The 19,875-nt window shown below is 28.6% G+C and overlaps 3 protein-coding genes across 3 annotated transcripts; 2 read left to right on the top strand and 1 right to left on the bottom strand.

Annotated features, from left to right (window-relative positions):
* The first annotated feature begins 1 nt into the window (after window position 1).
* LOC107442488 (putative glutathione-specific gamma-glutamylcyclotransferase 2) lies at window positions 2-3,988 on the top strand. Its single transcript, XM_016056067.4, has 3 exons — window positions 2-239; window positions 2,829-2,870; window positions 3,531-3,988. Exons 1-3 carry the CDS (start codon window positions 99-101, stop codon window positions 3,918-3,920), a joined length of 573 nt encoding a protein of 190 aa, XP_015911553.1. The 5' UTR covers window positions 2-98; the 3' UTR covers window positions 3,921-3,988.
* On the bottom strand, window positions 3,508-13,294 carry Naa80 (N-alpha-acetyltransferase 80). The gene is made up of 5 exons (XM_016056066.5): window positions 13,114-13,294; window positions 11,673-11,815; window positions 10,070-10,145; window positions 8,495-8,585; window positions 3,508-5,679 (listed from the first exon to the last, which is right to left on the bottom strand). The coding sequence occupies exons 1-5, from the start codon at window positions 13,218-13,220 to the stop codon at window positions 5,425-5,427; spliced, it is 672 nt and encodes a 223-aa protein (XP_015911552.1). The 5' UTR covers window positions 13,221-13,294; the 3' UTR covers window positions 3,508-5,424.
* Window positions 13,295-18,277: 4,983 nt separating this feature from the next.
* Window positions 18,278-19,486, top strand: LOC147815241 (uncharacterized). Its single transcript, XM_087156549.1, has one exon. It carries the CDS (start codon window positions 18,278-18,280, stop codon window positions 19,484-19,486), a length of 1,209 nt encoding a protein of 402 aa, XP_087012675.1.
* The last annotated feature ends 389 nt before the right edge of the window (window positions 19,487-19,875 follow it).

Below are 19,875 nucleotides of genomic sequence, written 5' to 3'. Positions count from 1 at the left end.
CTTTATCAGAGTGGCAACATTTAATAGTAAATATAAACAAAAGCAGACGGAATTACATTTTCTTTTTATTCAATTTAAAAATCGATTCTTCTAAATTTATGCAAATGTGGATTTTCGGATATGGCTCGCTTATGTGGAAAACTAATTTTCCGTACGAAAAACGAGAAGTTGGTTACATTAAGGGATTTATAAGAAGATTTTGGCAAGGAAGCGAAGATCATCGAGGAGTTCCTGGAGCAGTAGGAATCTAAACATATTTTAGAATAAAAATTTTGATTATACGTATAAAAAAGATTTTAAAGAAACTTTATCAATATTTTCTTTGCATTAGTTTTTTCAATCAATCTTATTAAATATATTAATTCTTAATACCATAAATAATTTTTATACATCTTAAAAATGTTTAAATAATTTATTAGAAACTTTTATTAAAACTCTTTTAATTTAATAAATTCTTAGTTTATAAAACAATATTTTACTGATAAGAAATCCTTCAATTTGAAATATTATTATATATTATAAACTGATAAAGTATATATAATATTTATATTATATATACTTAAGTTTATAATCATATATACTTTATAAGTATATATAATTATAAACTTTGAAGGTAAATATCCTGAAAGATTCAAGTTTGATTAATTTCTTTTATCATAAAAGAAACAAGGGTACTTGGAAATGGAGACTTAAGGATAACTGGTGCGAAGAGGACAAGTATAGGGTTGGATTGGCATTAGACCCTAGTTGCCCCTCTTCAAAGATCCTTGGTACCCAATATTCCTTTAAACTTAAAAGCAAGCAGAAAAATTAAACATAGTTTTTATAACTTACTTTGTGATTTCTTTCATTCTTATTACAAATAAAATACTTTTTATAATTAATCAAACAGGAAACTATTTAAATTACTAAAGGAAACTATGTCGCACCCTTATGTAAATGTAAGGTTGGAGATTAAATATGTACTGCTCCCAATAAATGTTCAAGTTTAGGTGGGTGCCTAAAAAATGAAAAAAATAAAGAAAAAATTAATGTGAAGGCACATTTTATCTTTGTATGTACAAATTATAATATTATATTTTGATATACAAATTATAATATTATATTTTGAAGATAATACCGTTATGGACCAACATAAGTAATTCTAGAATTCGTTAATACAAATTCAATTTTATAGAATAGGAGGTCAATTAAAAAATTTCTATGTTAATTAAAAAAGAAAGTTTTTAAAAATGAAACATAAAATATTTAGCTTTAAAAAGAAAGTTTAAAATTTCTAATCAAGTAAGTGAATAATAAAATCAGAAAGATTTTTTATATTTCTGGGAAATTAAAAATAGATAATTTTTAGGGGTCCCATACTTCTAGTCTGACCCTGGACAAGTTATATAAAAAAAACATTGCTATGTTACAAAAATTTATTAACTAGAAACAAATGTAAAATTTTACTTACATTCACTTATACCTGTCTTTTATCCTTTTCTTAGAGTTTTGCATTATGCAATAAACATTTAATTCCTATTTTTTACTAGTTCTTTATGAGTTTTTAAATTACTAAGTTCATCCCCTTATTCTGTAACTACTAATACAATTTGCTTGCTATTAGCACTGAATAAATATGATATTAACTTTGGTTGAATAACTTTAGAATCAGTTAGTAGAATTTTAAACTTTAAAAAAAAAAACTATTTAGAATAATTGTTTTACTGATTATTATTACTATTAGTGCATTCCAATTAAGGGACATATAATTATGTGTGAGAAATTAGTTGGGAAAAGTTATTCCATTTATAATATTTAGCTGTGTACATCATAAATATATTATTAATATCATATTTTAAAATAGCATATTAGTATAGCTGTTGGCTATGTACCACTTAAGAGTATGATGTTGATTCTTCATAAAAGTAGTAAAATTTGTAAAATCCATATTGCATTTTTTAAAATTGTATTATGTCAATTTTTATAGCTATTTTTAAAGTTGAAGAACAATCATTAACAGTCAGTTTTTGTAACTTGTAATTTAAAAGTATATATGCATGTCTAAGAGCAATAAAAATAATACATTTCTTTTTAAAAAAAGGAAAATGCATTAAATTTAATAAAGAAATAAAACCCAAGGCACTGTTGTAGGTGAATTTTTTATTTACTTTATAACAAGCAACATTATATAAAGATAATTATTATTAAAAAAATAATTATTATGGCAGAACACTTTTATAAAAATAAATTAACAAAAAGAGTAAAAATCAAATATTTTATATTTGATTTTTATTCTTTATAGACCACTATTTTAAATTTTTGTGGAACTTTCCCCATTAGCAAAATATTCACTCTTTTCCAAAATAAGGACTGTGATGTAAAATTTTACATAAATGCATTAACATATGTTATACATACGTGTGTTGTATAAATATATTTAAAAGTGCATAATATTTTTTATTTGAATAAACTTGAAAAATTTCTAGTCTCACATGAAATTTTTTAATTTTGGCAGGCAATAAACTGGAATAATACACTTTTCTAATTATTAGTATTGAATTTTGAATAATAAGTTTCAATATCTTTTTCTTTTTTATCAAGACAAAATATTGTACTCAATAAAACTGTATTTAAAAAACTAAAATGAATACTTCCTAATATTTTCAATTAAATTTTTCTTTTCTAATAAAACTGTCACATGGAATTTGCATTATATCTTTAGGCTAAATTGTTTCCTTATTATGTTTTTATACTGTATTATATTATATCATATTATATTATTATGTTTACATTATATTATTGTTATAAACTTCTCAACTTAAAGCTTTTTTCATTATTATTTACAGCCTGGTCGAGTAGTTACAATTATTCAATCATCTAATCAAAAGGTAACTCCTTTCTTTGAATATTATGTAAACAAATATTAAAAATTTCCAATAATTTTCTATAATTCAATTTAGCCTTTTGACAATTCTGCAAGTAGAATGCCCCATTTCAAATTGGAATCACCCCCCCCCCCACAGCCAAACCAGTTTTCTCATGCTATTAAATAAAGAAATTATTTATAGGGAAGAAACATCAATCCAGAATTTTTCTACTTATCAAATAGCCAGATTGTTAAAGTTTTGAAGTGTATATTACATTGTTTACCAAGATTAAAATCTGAACATTTCAGTTCATATGAAATCTTTTAAATTTTTTCTTGTCCTGGTGAATAGCACATTGCACACTTAAAATATTGTTTACTCAACATAAAAATTGAATATGTAATTGAATTTTGTGAGTTTATTTTGGCACTGCAGTTTGCATTGCACAGAACGAGAATCTTCCTACATGAACACCATGCATCATAGATAGTTAATCCATGTAACGAAATATTTAAATGTAACTGTAAAAAAAGAAGAAAAATATCATATACGGAGATTAGTATTTGCAATGTAATATTCAAATTCAGGTTTTTATTCACCGATAATTATTTTAATCAACTGCATTAAATCAACTGCATTTTGTAACAAATTTTTAAAGTTTTTCTTTCTTTTTAAATTCAGGATCAAGTGTATGGAATTGCTTACAAAATTGCTGAGAAAGACATCTCCTTTGTAAAAGATTATTTAGATTATAGAGAAAAGGATGGATATCAGCAGAAAACAGTTACTTTTTATCCATGTGATGAAGATTTGAAGCCCTTTAATTTATCAATATATATTGGTGATACTAATAATCCTTTCTATTTGGGTCCAGCTCCTTTAAATGTTATTGCAAAGCAAATCTCTAAATCTGAAGGTCCAAGTGGTAGGAATGATGAATATCTTTTCCAATTAGCAGAAACAATGAAAAAACTTTTACCTAATGTTTATGATGATCATCTTTATGAACTAGAAGCTTTAGTAAAAGAAATGAGGGAAATAGAGAGAAATTTGTGTGTAAATAAGATTTAAGTATTACTTTAAATAGGAATGGAACTATATTTATTTTATTAAACTATTTAATTCATTTTTCATGTAAATTTATTGCTTTTTTTCATAAAAAAAATTTCATTTTGGACATTTTCTAACTTTTATCAACAAACCTTTTGTAAATATACATTTTTAAATAATAAGTAAAACTATGACTTTCAAAGTTCAAATAGAAAACTGTTACAATGTAAAAACAATAAAATAAAAAACAACATCAATAAAATCAGTTGGGAAAAACAAATATTTCAAAAATCTTCATGGCATTTGTTATTTCATCAAATTCTCATATTACATTAAACAATTATCAAATATAAGGTTACCTGTCTAGCAATTAAAATTACTGTTTGTTTTAGGTAAAAATAATTTTTAGCTAACTTAAAAATTAACAGAAAAACTAAAATTAACAGAAAAGCATTTATAAAATACCTAAGCATATCATTTATAAGTGATATCAATAATGCGTCAGATCAATAAAAATAGATAAAATATCTTGTTGATTCCAGGTACAAAATTCACACTAATATTATTTTAATAAACATTTATAATGTAAAATGAGAAAGTAGTTGAAAATACAGTAGGGAACCGATTATCCAGAACGATCGGGACTATCACTATTCCGGATAATTGATTTTTCCGGTTTTCTGAATCGCTACAAAAAGCCGGTTTTTTTATTGTTAAACCCAACTAAAAAAAAAAAAAAATTTGATATAATCTTAAAAAGAAGAAAAAATGATGAAGTAATACACTAATGATTATTTCCAAAATGATGGTAAGGTAAAAATCTTTCAAAAGAGAAAGAAAAATCCTAAAATCTTAGAGGAAAAAATTTTTTTTTCTTTCAAAAAATGACGGGAAAATTAATTGAATTTCGTTCCGGTTTTTTGGTTCTCTGATTTCCGGATAACGGGTTCTGTACTGAACTTGATTATACTTTACATGATTTTCTGTTATTTAAGTATTAATATTTGAATTATTATATAAGTATTAATATTTACAGTAAGTTTTTAACTATTTTTGTGATTAAATATACTTTTGTGACAATTTGCAATTATTTTCCTTCAAAATAATAATAATAATGATTTGAGGAATAAATTTTTTACGAGATTTTTTCCTATCACTTTTTATAGTGAATAAACTCCAAGATGCCTATTATCTGTGTTACAAACATAAATGTATGACTTTAACTTGCAATATGATTTAAAAATTGATGCAGTTAAGTTAATTAACAAATGTCCTTCTTAACTCTTTTTGATGATTTTAAAAACTTTAAAAAAAAAATTAAATCTTATGTATGTTTGATAATATTTTCAATTTATCAAACATACATAAGATTTCCTTTTTTGAATTTCTTATTCCTAGAAATCAATTTTATAAATAACTAGTAGCTAATACATTAGTATAATTCATTTCATACTTAATTATATGAATAAATAAAGTAATAATTTTGTTTTATAATACTATTTCAGAAGAAGAAAACCATTAATTTTTATAATGACTTTTTCATCCAATAATGCCCTAAGTTACTTTTTATGTTTGCTTTATTATTTACTTTCGAAATGGGTAAAGGAGGTGGAGGAGGTGGTGCAAAACAGTTTTGCTGTTCATTGCATTCTGATAGCATTATTTCCTTAGTAATTTTTTTACATGATTCTTCACAATTCTTTTCATTTAAAAGTGGTTGTTGATGTTTTATGGAATCAAACAATCCTCTCATCAGTAATCCATTTGGTTTAAAACTAATCTGAAACAGAAAAAAAATAAAATTATTGGTAAAACATAGAAATTAGTTACATTTAGTTTTGAAAGAAAATAGTATGTCTGCTAATTAATTACAATAAAATCTGATTAATAAAATTCTCCACTCTAACGCACAAAATTTTTCAAAATATATAATATTATCAATTTTAGCCTGAAAATTTAATATTTTCTTAACAGATGGGCCAAGTTCAAGATCTAATGCAAGTTCTTTCTTTACAACGAAAAATTTAATAATCAACCTTAAAAGAAAGAATTTATTTTCCTTAAACCATCATCAACATATTCTTCAACAGTTTGGATTATAACAAGGGATAGAAAAAGGTTTAAAAATTTTTTTTCGTAGCAAGAACATAATGCTATAAAATTTTTAAAAATCAATGAGTCAGTCTGTAGAAATACTAAGCAAGTTCACATCTTTTGAGAAAGCCCCTTAAAAATTTAAGAAGTAAGGGAAAAAAGGTAAACAAATTGAAAAAGCATAATATTCAGTGGAACCCCCTGAATTAACATTTTCTATTGGAGAAAGATAAAACAGGCACAATAAAGAAAAACGAAAATCAGGAAAAAATATATATATGCATATTTTTCAAAAATGGACACTTTCGTAAATGAACTAGTATTAAAAAAAACGTGTATTCTTTACTTGTTTTTGTTTATAGATACAATTTAAACAATATCCCTCTCATACTTACTATCGTTTGTTCAGTTTGCATTGGCAAATAAATAGTGTTTCAGAGTTTTTAGGCTTAAAAATCTATAATCAGTTGTGAGTATATCCTCCAATATTTTTTACTCATCTTCATTGTTTTCATCACTATTATCAGGAGCAGGCATTAAATCAGATATTGAAGGAATTGAAAACGGGATGTGTGTTGCAATTGGTATGCATGTCACCCCTATTGGATACCAAGAAGCCTGCTTTATTCAACCCATTTGTAATGCATTTTAATCGACACAGAAATCCAATTCAGAACTTCCAGAATATCAAAATAAAAAAATATTAAGAAAACAAATAAGTAGATTCAAATTCATTCAAAATATTTGAGAGTGGCTCTTATTTAATGAGATCTTTTTGATGATCTTTGAAAGAGATTGACAGCCTCTTGTTACAGTCAGAATGCACTAAAGACATTACTATCAAAGATTTAGTTTTGGAGTTAAAAAATCAAATTAAAAAAAGTTATTTTAGAAAAAAAACTCAGCATCTCAAACAAATCTCTTCCTTTAGAGTAAAAAAAAATTTATAGTATAAAATTAAATGCAAACTTAAACAAAAAACATAATTGTTTATTTATATTTATTTAAAATACTAGTTCTGTTGCTGTTGTTAATTTACGTCGCACTAGAGCTGCACAATGGGCTATTGGCGACGGTCTGGGAAACATCCCGGAGGATGATCCGAAGACATGCCATCACAATTTTGATCCTCTGCGGAGGGGATGGCACCCCCGCTTCGGTAGCCCGACGACCTGCGCGCGAAGTCGGACACTTTACGGTAGCACAGTTTAACGAGGACCAATACCGCACACCCTCGGTCCCTACGCAGACTGATACAAGTGGTCACCCACCCGCACACTGACTGCAGCCAGTGATGCTTGACTTCGGTGATCTGCTGGGAACCGTGTCTTAACGATCAGTCCACTGCGGGACAAAATACTAGTTCTATCATTCATAATTGGTAAATTTGTTTTTACACATAGTTATATCAGTAGGTATAATTTTTATTGCCACTAAATTCTATTCATCCATCCGGTTTTCGTGACGTCAACCCAAGTGGTATTTCCATAAGATTATTATTTTTTTTTGAAAGAATTATTGTTACAAACCTATATTTTATGATAGTTTAAACAATTTATTATTACATCCCAGCATGAAACTAAATTAAGCAATCATAATTTATTAACTACAGACCTAATTTAATATTTTTTTTTATTTGATAAATAGAGAATGACTCTAAAGCTAAGAAACTTTCAATTTACTAAAAAAAGTTGAAATCTATTTCAAATACATGGTAACATACTTGATATTAAATATTATTTTGTTACATTTTAGAACTTATATAATTATCAATATATTTGTCTTAGATAATTTCCCTGTTTTTGACTTTTTAAGCATTAAATCAAATAATATAATCACTGTATCAATAGAACATTTTATATTATATACTATTTTGTTATTGAAAAATATAGCAAGAAATAAATGAGATGTCCTATGAATAGGACATATCTACATTTTTTAAAAATATTTTTAGGTTAACCAATTAGTATGCAGGCACAAAAAGAGGTCTATATATGAAAAACTACTATCTGAAATGAGTGGAATACATATTTGTTTATACCAAGTCGATATTTCTTTCTGTTACTCACCACTTAAACTTTTAAAAAGTAAGGTGCCTTACTTCAGATCCAAATGTAAACGTTTGTATTATTAATATATTATGGTAGACAGACCTTGTTTCTGCAAAATTAGTCCTAGCAATGAAACATATGCGCTGAAACTTTTTTCTTTTTTGAAAAAATTAACTGTCTTTTTAAAAGGACGAATGGGTTAATTTTTAGTTTCATTTTTTTTTTTAAATATTGAGCTCCACTTATTCCAATAAAATTTAATACTTTCATAAACTAAAAATATATAAACAAAATAGTTAAAAAATATTATGCAAAATGGTAAAATAACTTCATAAAAATTTAAACCCTTTTATATCACCTGATGTTTGTTTCTAAAAAATTTTATAAAAGAAACTTTTTATTATTCTAATTATAATTTTAAAAAGGATAAATTAAAAATTAAATTCATACAGATGATACTGCTTCAGAATACTGGTAACCTAGATGTTCATAAAACCCTTGCTGATCTTGAGTGTTTAAATACACAGTGGTAAAATTCAAGCTGAAAAATACAAGACAAAAGTGCATTAGAAAAATGCTGGTTTACAATAGAATTTGTGATACAAATTGAAAAAGTTAAAGATAAATTAAATAATATAAAATCTATGAAATAAGTTATTAATTCTTCTATTACTTCAAGTGTTTTTTTTTTTAATAGAGTTTATAAATCACTAAAATTACAAGCATCATAATTCTTTAAAGATTAGTCGTTATGCTTTTTCTAGAGTATTACAGAGATTTGTAGATTTTCATATTAGGATTCTAAATAAGTTTTAAGAAGTGTAATCAATAGTTATGATTGCATGAACTATTAAAAAAAAATCAGCGCTAACATTTGTTTCAGCTGCTAAGCTACTTGAAATATTAAAGCAATTGAAATTCACAGCATTTTCCCCGCAATCTTTTAATTTTTGATAATAAAATAAATTTTTGTGATTTAAATAATATTCATTTGGAGAGATTACAAAACCTTTGTATAAAGAAAAGTAAACAACATTCAGAATTGTGACTATAAAAAAACTCATTTTATTAAATTATACCTTTTTCATGGTTTATAAGATTTTTTAAAAAAAAAATCAAATAACTAATTTTAATTCACATTATAACTCATTAATATTAACATATCTGCAATTCTTTTTTAAATGTTTCATCAAAAACATAGAAAATGTGGTTCATAGCTTATTTCAATATTATGTAATATTGAAGCTCCAGCTTATAAAACTGTCTCTATTAATTTTCGTATCAAAAATTCCTTTTGTAAAAAATCCATTTCTACAGCATAATTTCTAGGAAAGAAATTTTTAATAGAAAGCTTTGAGCACTGCATCGTAATTTGCCAAATACACATGATGTTGGATGAATCATTTGAAAAGATACATATATCAGAGATACATATATTAACAACCAAAATCATTAGTGAGAGTTGATTTAATGCACTTGGATTATTCCCAGATTACAAATTCTGGACAAATTAACTATTAAAATACTTCCAAATGAGTGAGTTGATTGTTGCATATAAAGAAATTACTTTGATCAAGAGTAGCTTAAAAGCTAAACTCTGTTGTGTATGCTAAATAATGCAATGGCAGTTTTTTTTAAAAATAAATTTTAATAGCATTAATTAAACATGCAAAAGTTAATTACTTTATGCATTTCAGTACGTTAGAAAATATTGAACATAGGCATATAGAAATGAGAAAGGAAGTACACATATAATTAGTCAAAAATTAATTTAAATAAGTATTCCATTTCAAAATAAGTATAAATAACATTATTATGTCCAACAGCTTGTAATCATACAGGTTTGTTATACCGTGAAGTTTATGGATAATTTATTTCCATACTTAATCTTATTAAAAAGACAATCCTCAATGTTTACAAAATTTTACCATCAACAAGTTCTTTGAAATTTTAAGAATGTAACAGAGTACAAGATTGTTTTTTATTAAAAGAAAAACTTAATTGAAAAGTGAAATATTAACTAACTTTTTGGCATATTCTTCAGATTTCTTCATTAAATATTTTCCATATCCTTTTCTTTGTTTTTCCTTAGCAATCACAACTACAAAAATAAATGTACCTGATATTACATAAAACATTAATTTCTTATAATGTGAATTAGTAAAAAAGACCATTTGAAATATTAATGTATACACAAGAACAGACATTAAAACTTTCTATAAACCAAAGAATAGCATTATACTTATTAACACATACATCATTAATTTGATTCATCTTTTTATCTAAAAATTAAAGTATTATAAAATTTTAATGAATCAATAAAGCGCAACTTCAGAAACACCATGACCAAAAGTTTTCCTACAACTTATGAAGCACGCTAAAAAATTTTATACTTCTACTTTAGTCCCAATTCTTTTCAGACAATTTATTGCAAGGTATATATAAGTTATTGCAAGGTTAAATGTTTTACTACTCATAATTTTTTTTTACTTATGTAGAATGAAGGAATTTTGTTAAATAAGTTCATTAAAGGAGAGCAACCGCACAAATTTTTCAGAGACTTAAAAGCTCAGGGATTGGAGAGAGATTTTATTTACAGAACTATTATATGGTATAGTGCGGCTTTCAGGAGAACTCCTCCAGACATCAGTCTCACGTTGTGGCAGGTACCATGGGTACGAGGGAAAGTCACTTTGAATAGGGGTGAATAGTTTTGTTGTGATCTTTGCATAGGTCAGCGTGAGTAAACCAATTGACACCTTCATTTCTCCATTTCACCCCCATTAGAAATGTGCTCTCGCTTGTTACCATAGCAGTAGACAGCCCAGACTTTTCATCTGGACAAGTTCTCCTCAAAGCCGCACTATATGATGAGATGTCCTCTGTCGATGACAGAAAAAGAGATCTGGCAGACCATGGTTTGTTTGGACAAAAGAGATTATGAAAAGGGTCAGAGAAAGGATACGACAAACGCACGAAGGTTTCTGCTTTTAATAAGGTGGTGGTCCTTCTCATACCACACATGTTTTCAGGAGTAATGCAGTAAACATTTAGTTGACCTTTTGTCCGAGAACGAATGCCCCCTCCCCAACATCCCTGATCAGAACTTTATTTTGATTGATTATAAGCTTTTTTATTTTGGTTGATCATAAATGCTCCTTCAACTGAACAATTATAAAATAACCAATTTTAGAAAATTCAAAAGTATAATTCTAAAGATATGTCAGGAAAAATCAATAAAAACCTTGGGCACTGCAGGTCATGGATTTGAAAAGAGACTTAAGCTCGTTAAGAAAGTAAAAGGCAATATTGTACCAATTGTGAGAAGTATTGTTCTATAGAACTATTATTGCAGTATTGTTCCAATTGTAAAGATACTCAATGATTGCTACCTTCATTTTTTGCAAAGAGTTTTTGTATGATATAGTTGGTACTATAGTAACAAAGCCTTGAAAGTATGTGAGAACTTATTGGTTCACCCTGTAAGAACCAGCATATACTGTCTATTGCTGTTTCTCATTCTTATTGTTTATTTCCCTTACATTAATGTATTTTACTTTAAATTTGGCTAGAAAATAAGGAATGTAGTTCTTATTTTTTTAAAAATAGAAATGATGAAATACTTTACCTGATCCTATCCAGCATCCCTTATTATCTTCTAAAACCCTTGTCAAACGACTGTGCCCAATCACACATTTAACACCATTTATTTCTTCAATTAGAATCACAGAATCTGGCAGTTCACTTGAAGTATTTTCTAACGATTGAGTTCTGTGAATATAAATGTAAATTAATCATGCTAAAAAATAAAAATTTGAATAACAGAAAAGGTTGAAAAGGAAATTACATATCAACTTTTAAAAAATCAGCAAATGTACAATCAACTAAACAAGTTTTAAAAAATAATAAAATTATTTTATTAAGTTGCAATGATGTTTAATATTTTTTATGACAACACTCAAATACGCCATCCGGGAAAAGATGTCTAGAGCATTCTCCTTCCCTCTCCTCCTCTGCTCAGATGTATAGAAATGTATTATGATCTTTCCCCTTTCTAAAATATTTTTTGCATTAAGATTATCAAAAATATTTTTTAACCCTTCCATGATGCTTATATTAGCATTATGTTTAATGCAGTTTTAAGTTCCTTACTGTTTTCGAGCTTAAAAAATTTGAATACGCTTGAAAATTAAGACAGGAACTAATGTACTTCCTACTTTTATGACTATCCACACACTAATGGTGAAAACATGCCTACTTCTTCCATGTGCCACACGTAGTCCATTTTGATAGCCAATACTTAGAAACAATAGAATTTATTTTCTTCTATGAAATGACAAGTGTTTCAAAATAATTTTATCACACATTAAAGTATTTTATTTTTTCTAGGCCCGAAGTTAAACCATCAAACATTTATAACTATATATCCACATTTTCCCTTTTCATAAATCATTCATATTTCATTTATTGTATTTATACTCTCTAAACAAATATATATAAAAATAATTTTATTTTTTACTTACAATCAATCTTGAACAAATTATTATATGCCATCAACATATTTCATTCAAGAACACAGTCTAAAACTGAAATTTACACCTTTTTTTTTTTTAATCAATATGATTGTTTTTCAAAAGAATCATGTTTATTTTCTACATTTAAAATAGTATTTAAAGCGAAATAACAATTGACGTTTTCTAGTTTATAGATTATTCTACAATTATGGATTATAGGTTGTATAAAATTTGAAAACACAATAAAAAATAATACTTAAACTAAAAGTTAAAGCAAAGTTTTTTATGCTTTATCGTCCCTAGACCTTTGATAATAAACAAAGATACAAAAATTTTTATAATAGAAAACAAAAGATATCTGCTTTGTGTTTGGATGAATAAAGCAAATTATAACTTGCTTGTTTAAAAATAACAAAATTATTTGTATTATCATAAGCTCTCTAGTATTAATCTTGAAGCAAGAAGTTAATTTATTAATGAAAAGTATTGGAAACACAAGTACAAATGATCTTAATTTTTCATTACGTAAAAGTTAAATAAAATTTTCAACAAAACCTGGCAGAAGAGCTTCTTTCCCACTGCTTATTTAATAAGTCAGCACATTCTTGGATATATTCTTTATTCTTATGAAGGTAAACAACAGAAAGGGAACTTTCGGACATTTATTTATAAAATGTAAACAAATCGTCTGCTAAAACGATAATTCGATACCGATAAATATTGTTTCCTTAGAAGGAAATCTATTGCTATTCGTAGAAAATGAAGATGGCGCTTTAAAGCAATTGCAAGTTTCATTATTTTTCACTGTAACCAAAATGGGCTGCAGGTGGCGTGGAGCAGAACTCTCTACCTATAGCAACACTTCGCATGCTTTCCCCATTAGTGTGTGGGGAGTCATAGAGGAAAGAAGTACATTGGTTTCTCTCTTGATTTTCACATAGATTAAAATCTTTTAAGTTGGAAAACTATGTGGAACTGAAAACTACATTAAATATAGTTTTAAAGAAAAGCATCACGGAAATTTTAAAAAGCATTTTTATTAAATAAAAAGGAAAAATATTAAGAAAAGGGAAAATCAGTGCCGTAACTTCACCCCTCGGGGCCCTGGGGCAAAAATTTTTGGCGGAGGCCCTTTCAAAAACTTTCAGTACTCCATCTCTAATCGTCATTTTCGCTATTTATGTATTATGTTAGCGAATATGTTTATGAAAACAAGTTATTTGTTCGCATATAAATTGGATAACAAAACATTGTAAGTTTTCCACATGGCAAAATACAAAATTTCAGCGAAATCGATTAATCCTGAGAAATTAAATTTTAAAAAAGTCGTACTTATAAAACTCAATTTCTCAAGAACTAATCAACCAATTTCGCTCAAATTTTTTATTTTCCATGTGGAATTAGATACTTTAAAAAGATACAAAAAAAATGCCTCACGATTCAAAAGTTTTCAGACTATTATTGTCCCGTAGTGGACTGATCGTTAAGAATCGGCTCCCAGCAGATCACCGAAGTCAAGCATCACTGGCTGCTGTCAGTGTGCGGGTGTGTGACCACTTGGATCAGTCTGCGTAGGGACCGAGGGTGAGCGGTATTGGTCCTCGTTAAACTGTTCTACCATAAAGTGCTCGACTTCGCGTGCAGGTCGCCAGGCTACAGAACCGGGGGTCCACCCTCTCTGCAGAGGATCAAACCTCAAGGGATGTTTCCCAGACCGTCGCCAATAGCCTATTGTGTAGCACTAGTGCGACGTAAATGATCAACAATATCAGACTATTAATTAATAAAAAATAATAAATATTTACTAAAAGTTATTTTTTGCATGGAATTGTAGCGTATCTACCACGGTTTCGCACAAAAACAGCAATGAATCAACTAGTGGCATCCATTCATCGAATTCTATCATAGCTATAATTCTGGTGGGGGAGTACTGTAGCGTATCTACCACTACAAAATTACAACTACAATTCACTAGTATATAAGACATGTTAACTCGACTCTATGTCGGGGTACCTTTTCATAGATGAAGGTTGACATGGTCTGTAACTCCGCTCCCCACAGAATTATCTGTAGATAAAAGAATTTTATAATAGTGTGCAAAAATTTTTCAATTCCCTTAACATTTGGGGGTCCAAACTTTGGATAGCCCACCCGACCCAACTATTGGGACCATATTTCCCAGATTACAGCTACCTCCTATATTACGGGGGTTAGAAAATCGAATCTGTTGAACAAAAGTTATATTTATTCAGGGAAAGTATGTTTTTGTGTCTGATTGCGTAATTTAAAATAAAATATCGTGCACTAATTAATTTGCATATTTGAAGTCACACCCTCGAATTATTAAGATGGAGGCCCAGAACGTGAAGATCCGATCATTAAATCAAAAGTTATTCAGGGTGGTACGTTTTTTGTTCACTGCACATAAATGTTACCAATTTATGGCATCTCACCGAGGAAATATGACTAGGGGGGGGGGAAGCTATTCATGTTGTCTCCTCTTGTCTCCCATGTCCACAGTAGCTTCCTTTTCCTCTAAATATAATGCTAATCATAAAATACCAATTTTATAAACCTGTTGAATCCGGTTACTATACCGTTAGAAAGGTCTTTTCAAGACAAAACCATTATAATAATAAAAATTATTTTTTAGTTTCAAATCTAAAAGTTTTTGACCGCGTTATGGAAACTGAAGGAATTATAGACTTTTTTTCTATCGGCATATATATCCACATTTTAAAAAGTCCTAATTGAAAAAATATACAGAAATTCTTTCTCTATATACATCGATTAACAAAAAACAAAGTTGCTTTACTCCAATATGGACAGGTCCCTAGAAAATATAGCTATAATTTGAAAAGAATTCGTTCTTGAATATTTGACCTATGTATTCATGACGCCTTGTAATCATATCGATGGTTCAAAACTAAAACGACACTTCTGCACTCACTTCTCATTCAAATAACATGAGAAGATAATGCAGAAGTGTCGTTTTAGTTTTGAACCAACGATATGTGGCAAAATTGTAACGAAGGGCAATATATATTTTTTTTAATGAAAGAAAAATGAGAAAAAGTCAAAGCATATTTGCTAATTAAAAAAAAAATTCTTTTTAATGGTTTCTCATGGCAATGAATTTTAATTGCTACGGATTTCTAAGCTGATGTTCATAGCTTTTTTATTAAATTAAATGCGTTTTTTTTATTAAATTAAATATGATTTTTTTTAGATAAAATAAAGATTGCATTTCATTTTTTAATGAAAACAAAGTTGTTGAAAACCCTAAAAATTCGAAGTTCAAATTTAAAAAAATTTAAAGGTCTTAATAATTTAAAAAATATAAAATAAGAACAAAATTCATGCACACAATAAACAGTAAAATTATCAATTAAAGTACTATGCAAATTAAATTTTATATACGAACATAAAGAAAAGCAATTTTTATGTTACCATTCTTATAAAAGAATTCTAACAGTATATACATATAAAATTTAAATGTATTAAATGAGTTAATGCAAACATTTACTTACCTCCTTATAAATAAATTTACATTTGGTTTTCGTGTTTTCCAAAGAAAAATTTTATTAAGAATGGGAATTATTGATACCACGATTTATGTTTGAAAAAATGAAGTTGCAAATAATTTTAAAAGCCCTTAATTAAAGTTAAATTTCAATTTCAAAAATTGAACAAAACAAAAGGTAACAGAATTTATATCTGAATTAAAAATTGTTAATTTAAATGACGCAATTAAATGAGTTAAAAACTGGAATTTAACTGCAACGTTTTACGTTTGTCTCAGAAAAAATCTCTTGACAAAATGACCTAAGTAAATGTTAACAAGAGTCATCCCCTTGGATCCCATAAAAGCTTACATCCGTTTTCCTAGAACATCTAGATAATTGCTAGTTTCAGACAACTTAAGGGACATATAGATGATACTGTAAATATATGACATTTTATAAAAGCACAAAAGAGCCCAGGGTCATAAAAATGATTTAGGCAATTTAAAGAAGGAAAAGGTCATTTTCCCATGGTGTAAAAGGAGATGGCTATTTTTTGAGGAGTCAGATAACTGTGGGCCAACTCTGTGGGGGATATGAAGGTTTTAACACCTTCATACCACCCACAGTCAAAAGATGCTTTCAAATATATCTATTAGTCTCAGTGTAGAATGCATTTTTCAGGATGCAAAACAGTGGTGCTTATTTTAGTTTTCTAAACACTTGTTATGTTTTTTTATGATGTGCTCTTCTTCTCTTTTCGTGTTTTTGTTTTAAATTTTTTTAATAAATTAAAAGTTGTAATATGTAGTAAAAAATTGAAACAAAACCGAAGCATTTTTCTTGGGGGGGGGGAGATTTCTATTTCAATTTGAAAAATAGCTATTAAATTGGGAAAAAAGTAGTTTCTTTTTCTGAAATTCTCAATTCTGTTTTACTTTATTGTAGCGAATTTCAAAATTTCAGAAGGGGAGGCTAAAGTTTTCGATTTGGAAAATAGCTTTAAAGTCGAAAATAAGAGTTAAATATAAATTTTACTCGACTTTATTCTTGCGAATGTCTGATATTCAGAAGGGGTGAAGTATTCTTCACCCCCTCACTTTAAGAAGAAAATAAAATTTTCTTTTTTAAAAATAGCTTCAAAGTTGTTTTTTTTTTTTTTTTTTTTACTGGACTTTATTATTTCAAAAGTCTAAATTTCTGAGGATACTTAAAACATTTTAGCCCCCCTTACTTTATATCAGAAGAAATTAAAGTTTTCTATCGCCTTACTATAATTTAAGAGGAAAATGAAGTTTTCTATTTGGAAAATATCGTCGAAGTTATGAAACAAAACAATTTTTTTCCCCTAAAATTTTCAACTTACTTTTATTTCAGAAGAAAATAAAGCTTTCTATTTGGAAAATAGATTCAAAGATGACATTTTTTTTTTTAGTTACCAATTTTTATTATTTTTGAGCACTTTGAAATTTCAGAAGGGGCGAAACACTATGTTCGCCCCCTCATTACTATTTCGGAAGTAAATAGAGTAAAAATTGGAAATAAAATACTTTCTACTTTTACTTTTCCAAAAGTCAAAAAACATATTAATCGCCCATAACAGAATAACTTGATGTATATCTTCAAAGCTGAAAAAGAATAGCTTTTTTTTCCCTCTAAAATTACCTACTTTACTAGACTTCGTCTTGGCGAATAACTAAATATCAAAAGAGGCAAGGCACATAAATGTTAGAGGAATATAATGTTTTCTATTTCAAAAATAGCTTCAAAATTGAAATTTTTTTTTCTTTTTAAATTACTGATTTTACTTGACTTTATTTTTGTGAGTATCTAAATTTCAGGAGGGGCGAAACGCATCGTTTGCCCCGTCATCTAAATTTTAGAGGGGCCCTCTGCCTCCCCCTGGTTGGCACGCCACTGGGTCTGACGCAATCAACTACATGCAGCTGTGGCCTTTCCCCTTCTCTGCAAAGCGTGTTTGTTCTTTTAAGAAAGGGAAATGTGGTGATATTTATTAACATCTTGTTTTAACTGTAACTGTGCTTGATTTTCAATTGTTTTACTATTTATGTTTATAAGTATGTAGTCCTCAGAGGCTAGCCTAATTTTGCTAATTAAAGCTTTATTAAGTTATTATGTCTGCCTAAATTGATTATCACAACAATTTAATTAGCAAAATTATATTCTGATAAATGTGAGTACTGGTATTCATCGTCATGGAAAACTTTCTGAAACCGGAACGTTTCGACTTCGACCCCACGTGTGCTAACGCTGAAAATAAGTGGCTACATTGGAAGAAAACTTTCGAAAACTTTTTGTCAAAGGTGCCTAATCTTGCTGAAGATAATAAACTCCCACTCCTAATTAATTATGTATCAGCAAATGTTTTCCAGTCAATAAGTGAAGCCACCAGCTACTCGGCCGCTATCTCTGTTTTGGATGCACTCTACGTAGTAAAGAGGAATGAAATTTTCGCTCGCCATTGCTTGGCCTCAAGAAACCAACTATCTAATGAAACTGTTAACGAATTTCTTCAAGTTTTAAAGCAACTAAGTAAAAACTGTAACTTCACACAAGTCTCGGCTGAAACTTATAAAAGTGAGTATATACGTGATGCTTTCATTAGAGGGTTGCGGAATACCCGCATTAGAGAGCGTCTGCTCGAAAATACAACAATCACTTTAGACAATGCAGTCAACCAAGCCCGTGCTCTTGAACTGGCTGAAGCTCATTCTGCTTCATATCTCACTAACTCACAACCTATGCCTTCTGCTGCACTAGACTGTACTGATGATGCTTTTGAAAAAGAAACCCTTGCAGCAATTCCTCGTGGATCATGTTTTTTCTGTGGTAATAGTGATAATCATATACGAAATAACTGTCCGGCTAGAAACAGTGTTTGTCATTCGTGTGGAAAAAAAGGTCACTATCAACGTGTGTGTAGAGCGAAAACTCGGCATAAAATAAATACTACTGCCTCTGCTCATCTAATTGCTTCTGTGTCGCCAGCCCCTGGTTGTCTCCAAAAATCCCTCACATTTGTTACAGTAAATAGTGTAAAATTGGTTGCTCTAATAGACACTGGGAGTTCACTCAGTTTCTTAAACTATAAACATGTTGAGAAATGCAATCTTCAACTGAAGTCATACTCTGGAACTATCACTATGGCCAACTCTGCTGTTACCTCAAGTGTGGTTGGGCGTGCAACTGTAACTCTTGACCTTCTAGATCACAAGTATGAACAGATTGAAGTACTGGTTATGAAGAATTTATGTGCTGACTTTCTGATTGGTCATGACATTCTTAAACTCCATTCCTCCTTAGTCATCAATTTTGACGGCAGCAAGTCGCCCCTCCAAATTTGCTCATTAGCTGTTGCTAAAATTCAACCTGTATCATTGTTTTCTAACCTGACGCTAACCTGACGCCTGATTGCAATCCAGTGCAAACTAAGTCAAGACGTCTCCCTCTAGAAGATCAACGGTTTATTACCTCAGAGATACAAAAACTTATTGAAGAAGAGGTCATCGAGCCCAGCAACTCTCCTTGGAGAGCACAAGCTTTTGTGGTGAAAGGTGAAAACAAAAAATCTAGGATGGTCATCGATTACTCTCAAACAATCAACAGATTTACAATGTTAGATGCTTATCCTCTACCTAAAATTGAGGAACTCATATCTAAGGTTGCTACCTACCAAGTGTTTAGTAAAATAGACTTAAGAAATGCATATCATCAGCTCCCGATTTTGGATTCTGAAAAAAACATGACTGCTTTTGAGGCAGACGGAAAGCTTTTTCAGTTTAAACGTGTCCCT

The sequence above is a fragment of the Parasteatoda tepidariorum genome, chromosome 2 (genome assembly GCF_982258835.1).
Source record: "Parasteatoda tepidariorum strain Cologne lab strain chromosome 2, Ptep-v5.0, whole genome shotgun sequence".
Classification (NCBI taxonomy): Eukaryota; Metazoa; Arthropoda; class Arachnida; order Araneae; family Theridiidae; genus Parasteatoda; species Parasteatoda tepidariorum.
Note: the sequence above shows the minus strand (reverse complement) of the source record. Positions and strands in the feature narration are given on the sequence as shown.

Bases quoted from the DNA above. Each gene is read 5' to 3' on its own strand.
- LOC107442488 (XM_016056067.4), top strand. From the start codon at position 99: ATGCAAATGTGGATTTTCGGATATGGCTCGCTTATGTGGAAAACTAAT. The intron at 240-2,828 runs GTAGGAATCTAA...TATTATTTACAG, and splicing joins ATCGAGGAGTTCCTGGAGCA to CCTGGTCGAGTAGTTACAAT. The intron at 2,871-3,530 runs GTAACTCCTTTC...TTTTAAATTCAG, and splicing joins TTCAATCATCTAATCAAAAG to GATCAAGTGTATGGAATTGC.
- Naa80 (XM_016056066.5), bottom strand. From the start codon at position 13,220: ATGTCCGAAAGTTCCCTTTCTGTTGTTTACCTTCATAAGAATAAAGAA. The intron at 11,816-13,113 runs GTTTTGTTGAAA...TTATATTCACAG, and splicing joins GAAAGAAGCTCTTCTGCCAG to AACTCAATCGTTAGAAAATA. The intron at 5,680-8,494 runs GTATGAATTTAA...TTTCTGTTTCAG, and splicing joins ATTCTGAAGCAGTATCATCT to ATTAGTTTTAAACCAAATGG.
- LOC147815241 (XM_087156549.1), top strand. From the start codon at position 18,278: ATGGAAAACTTTCTGAAACCGGAACGTTTCGACTTCGACCCCACGTGT.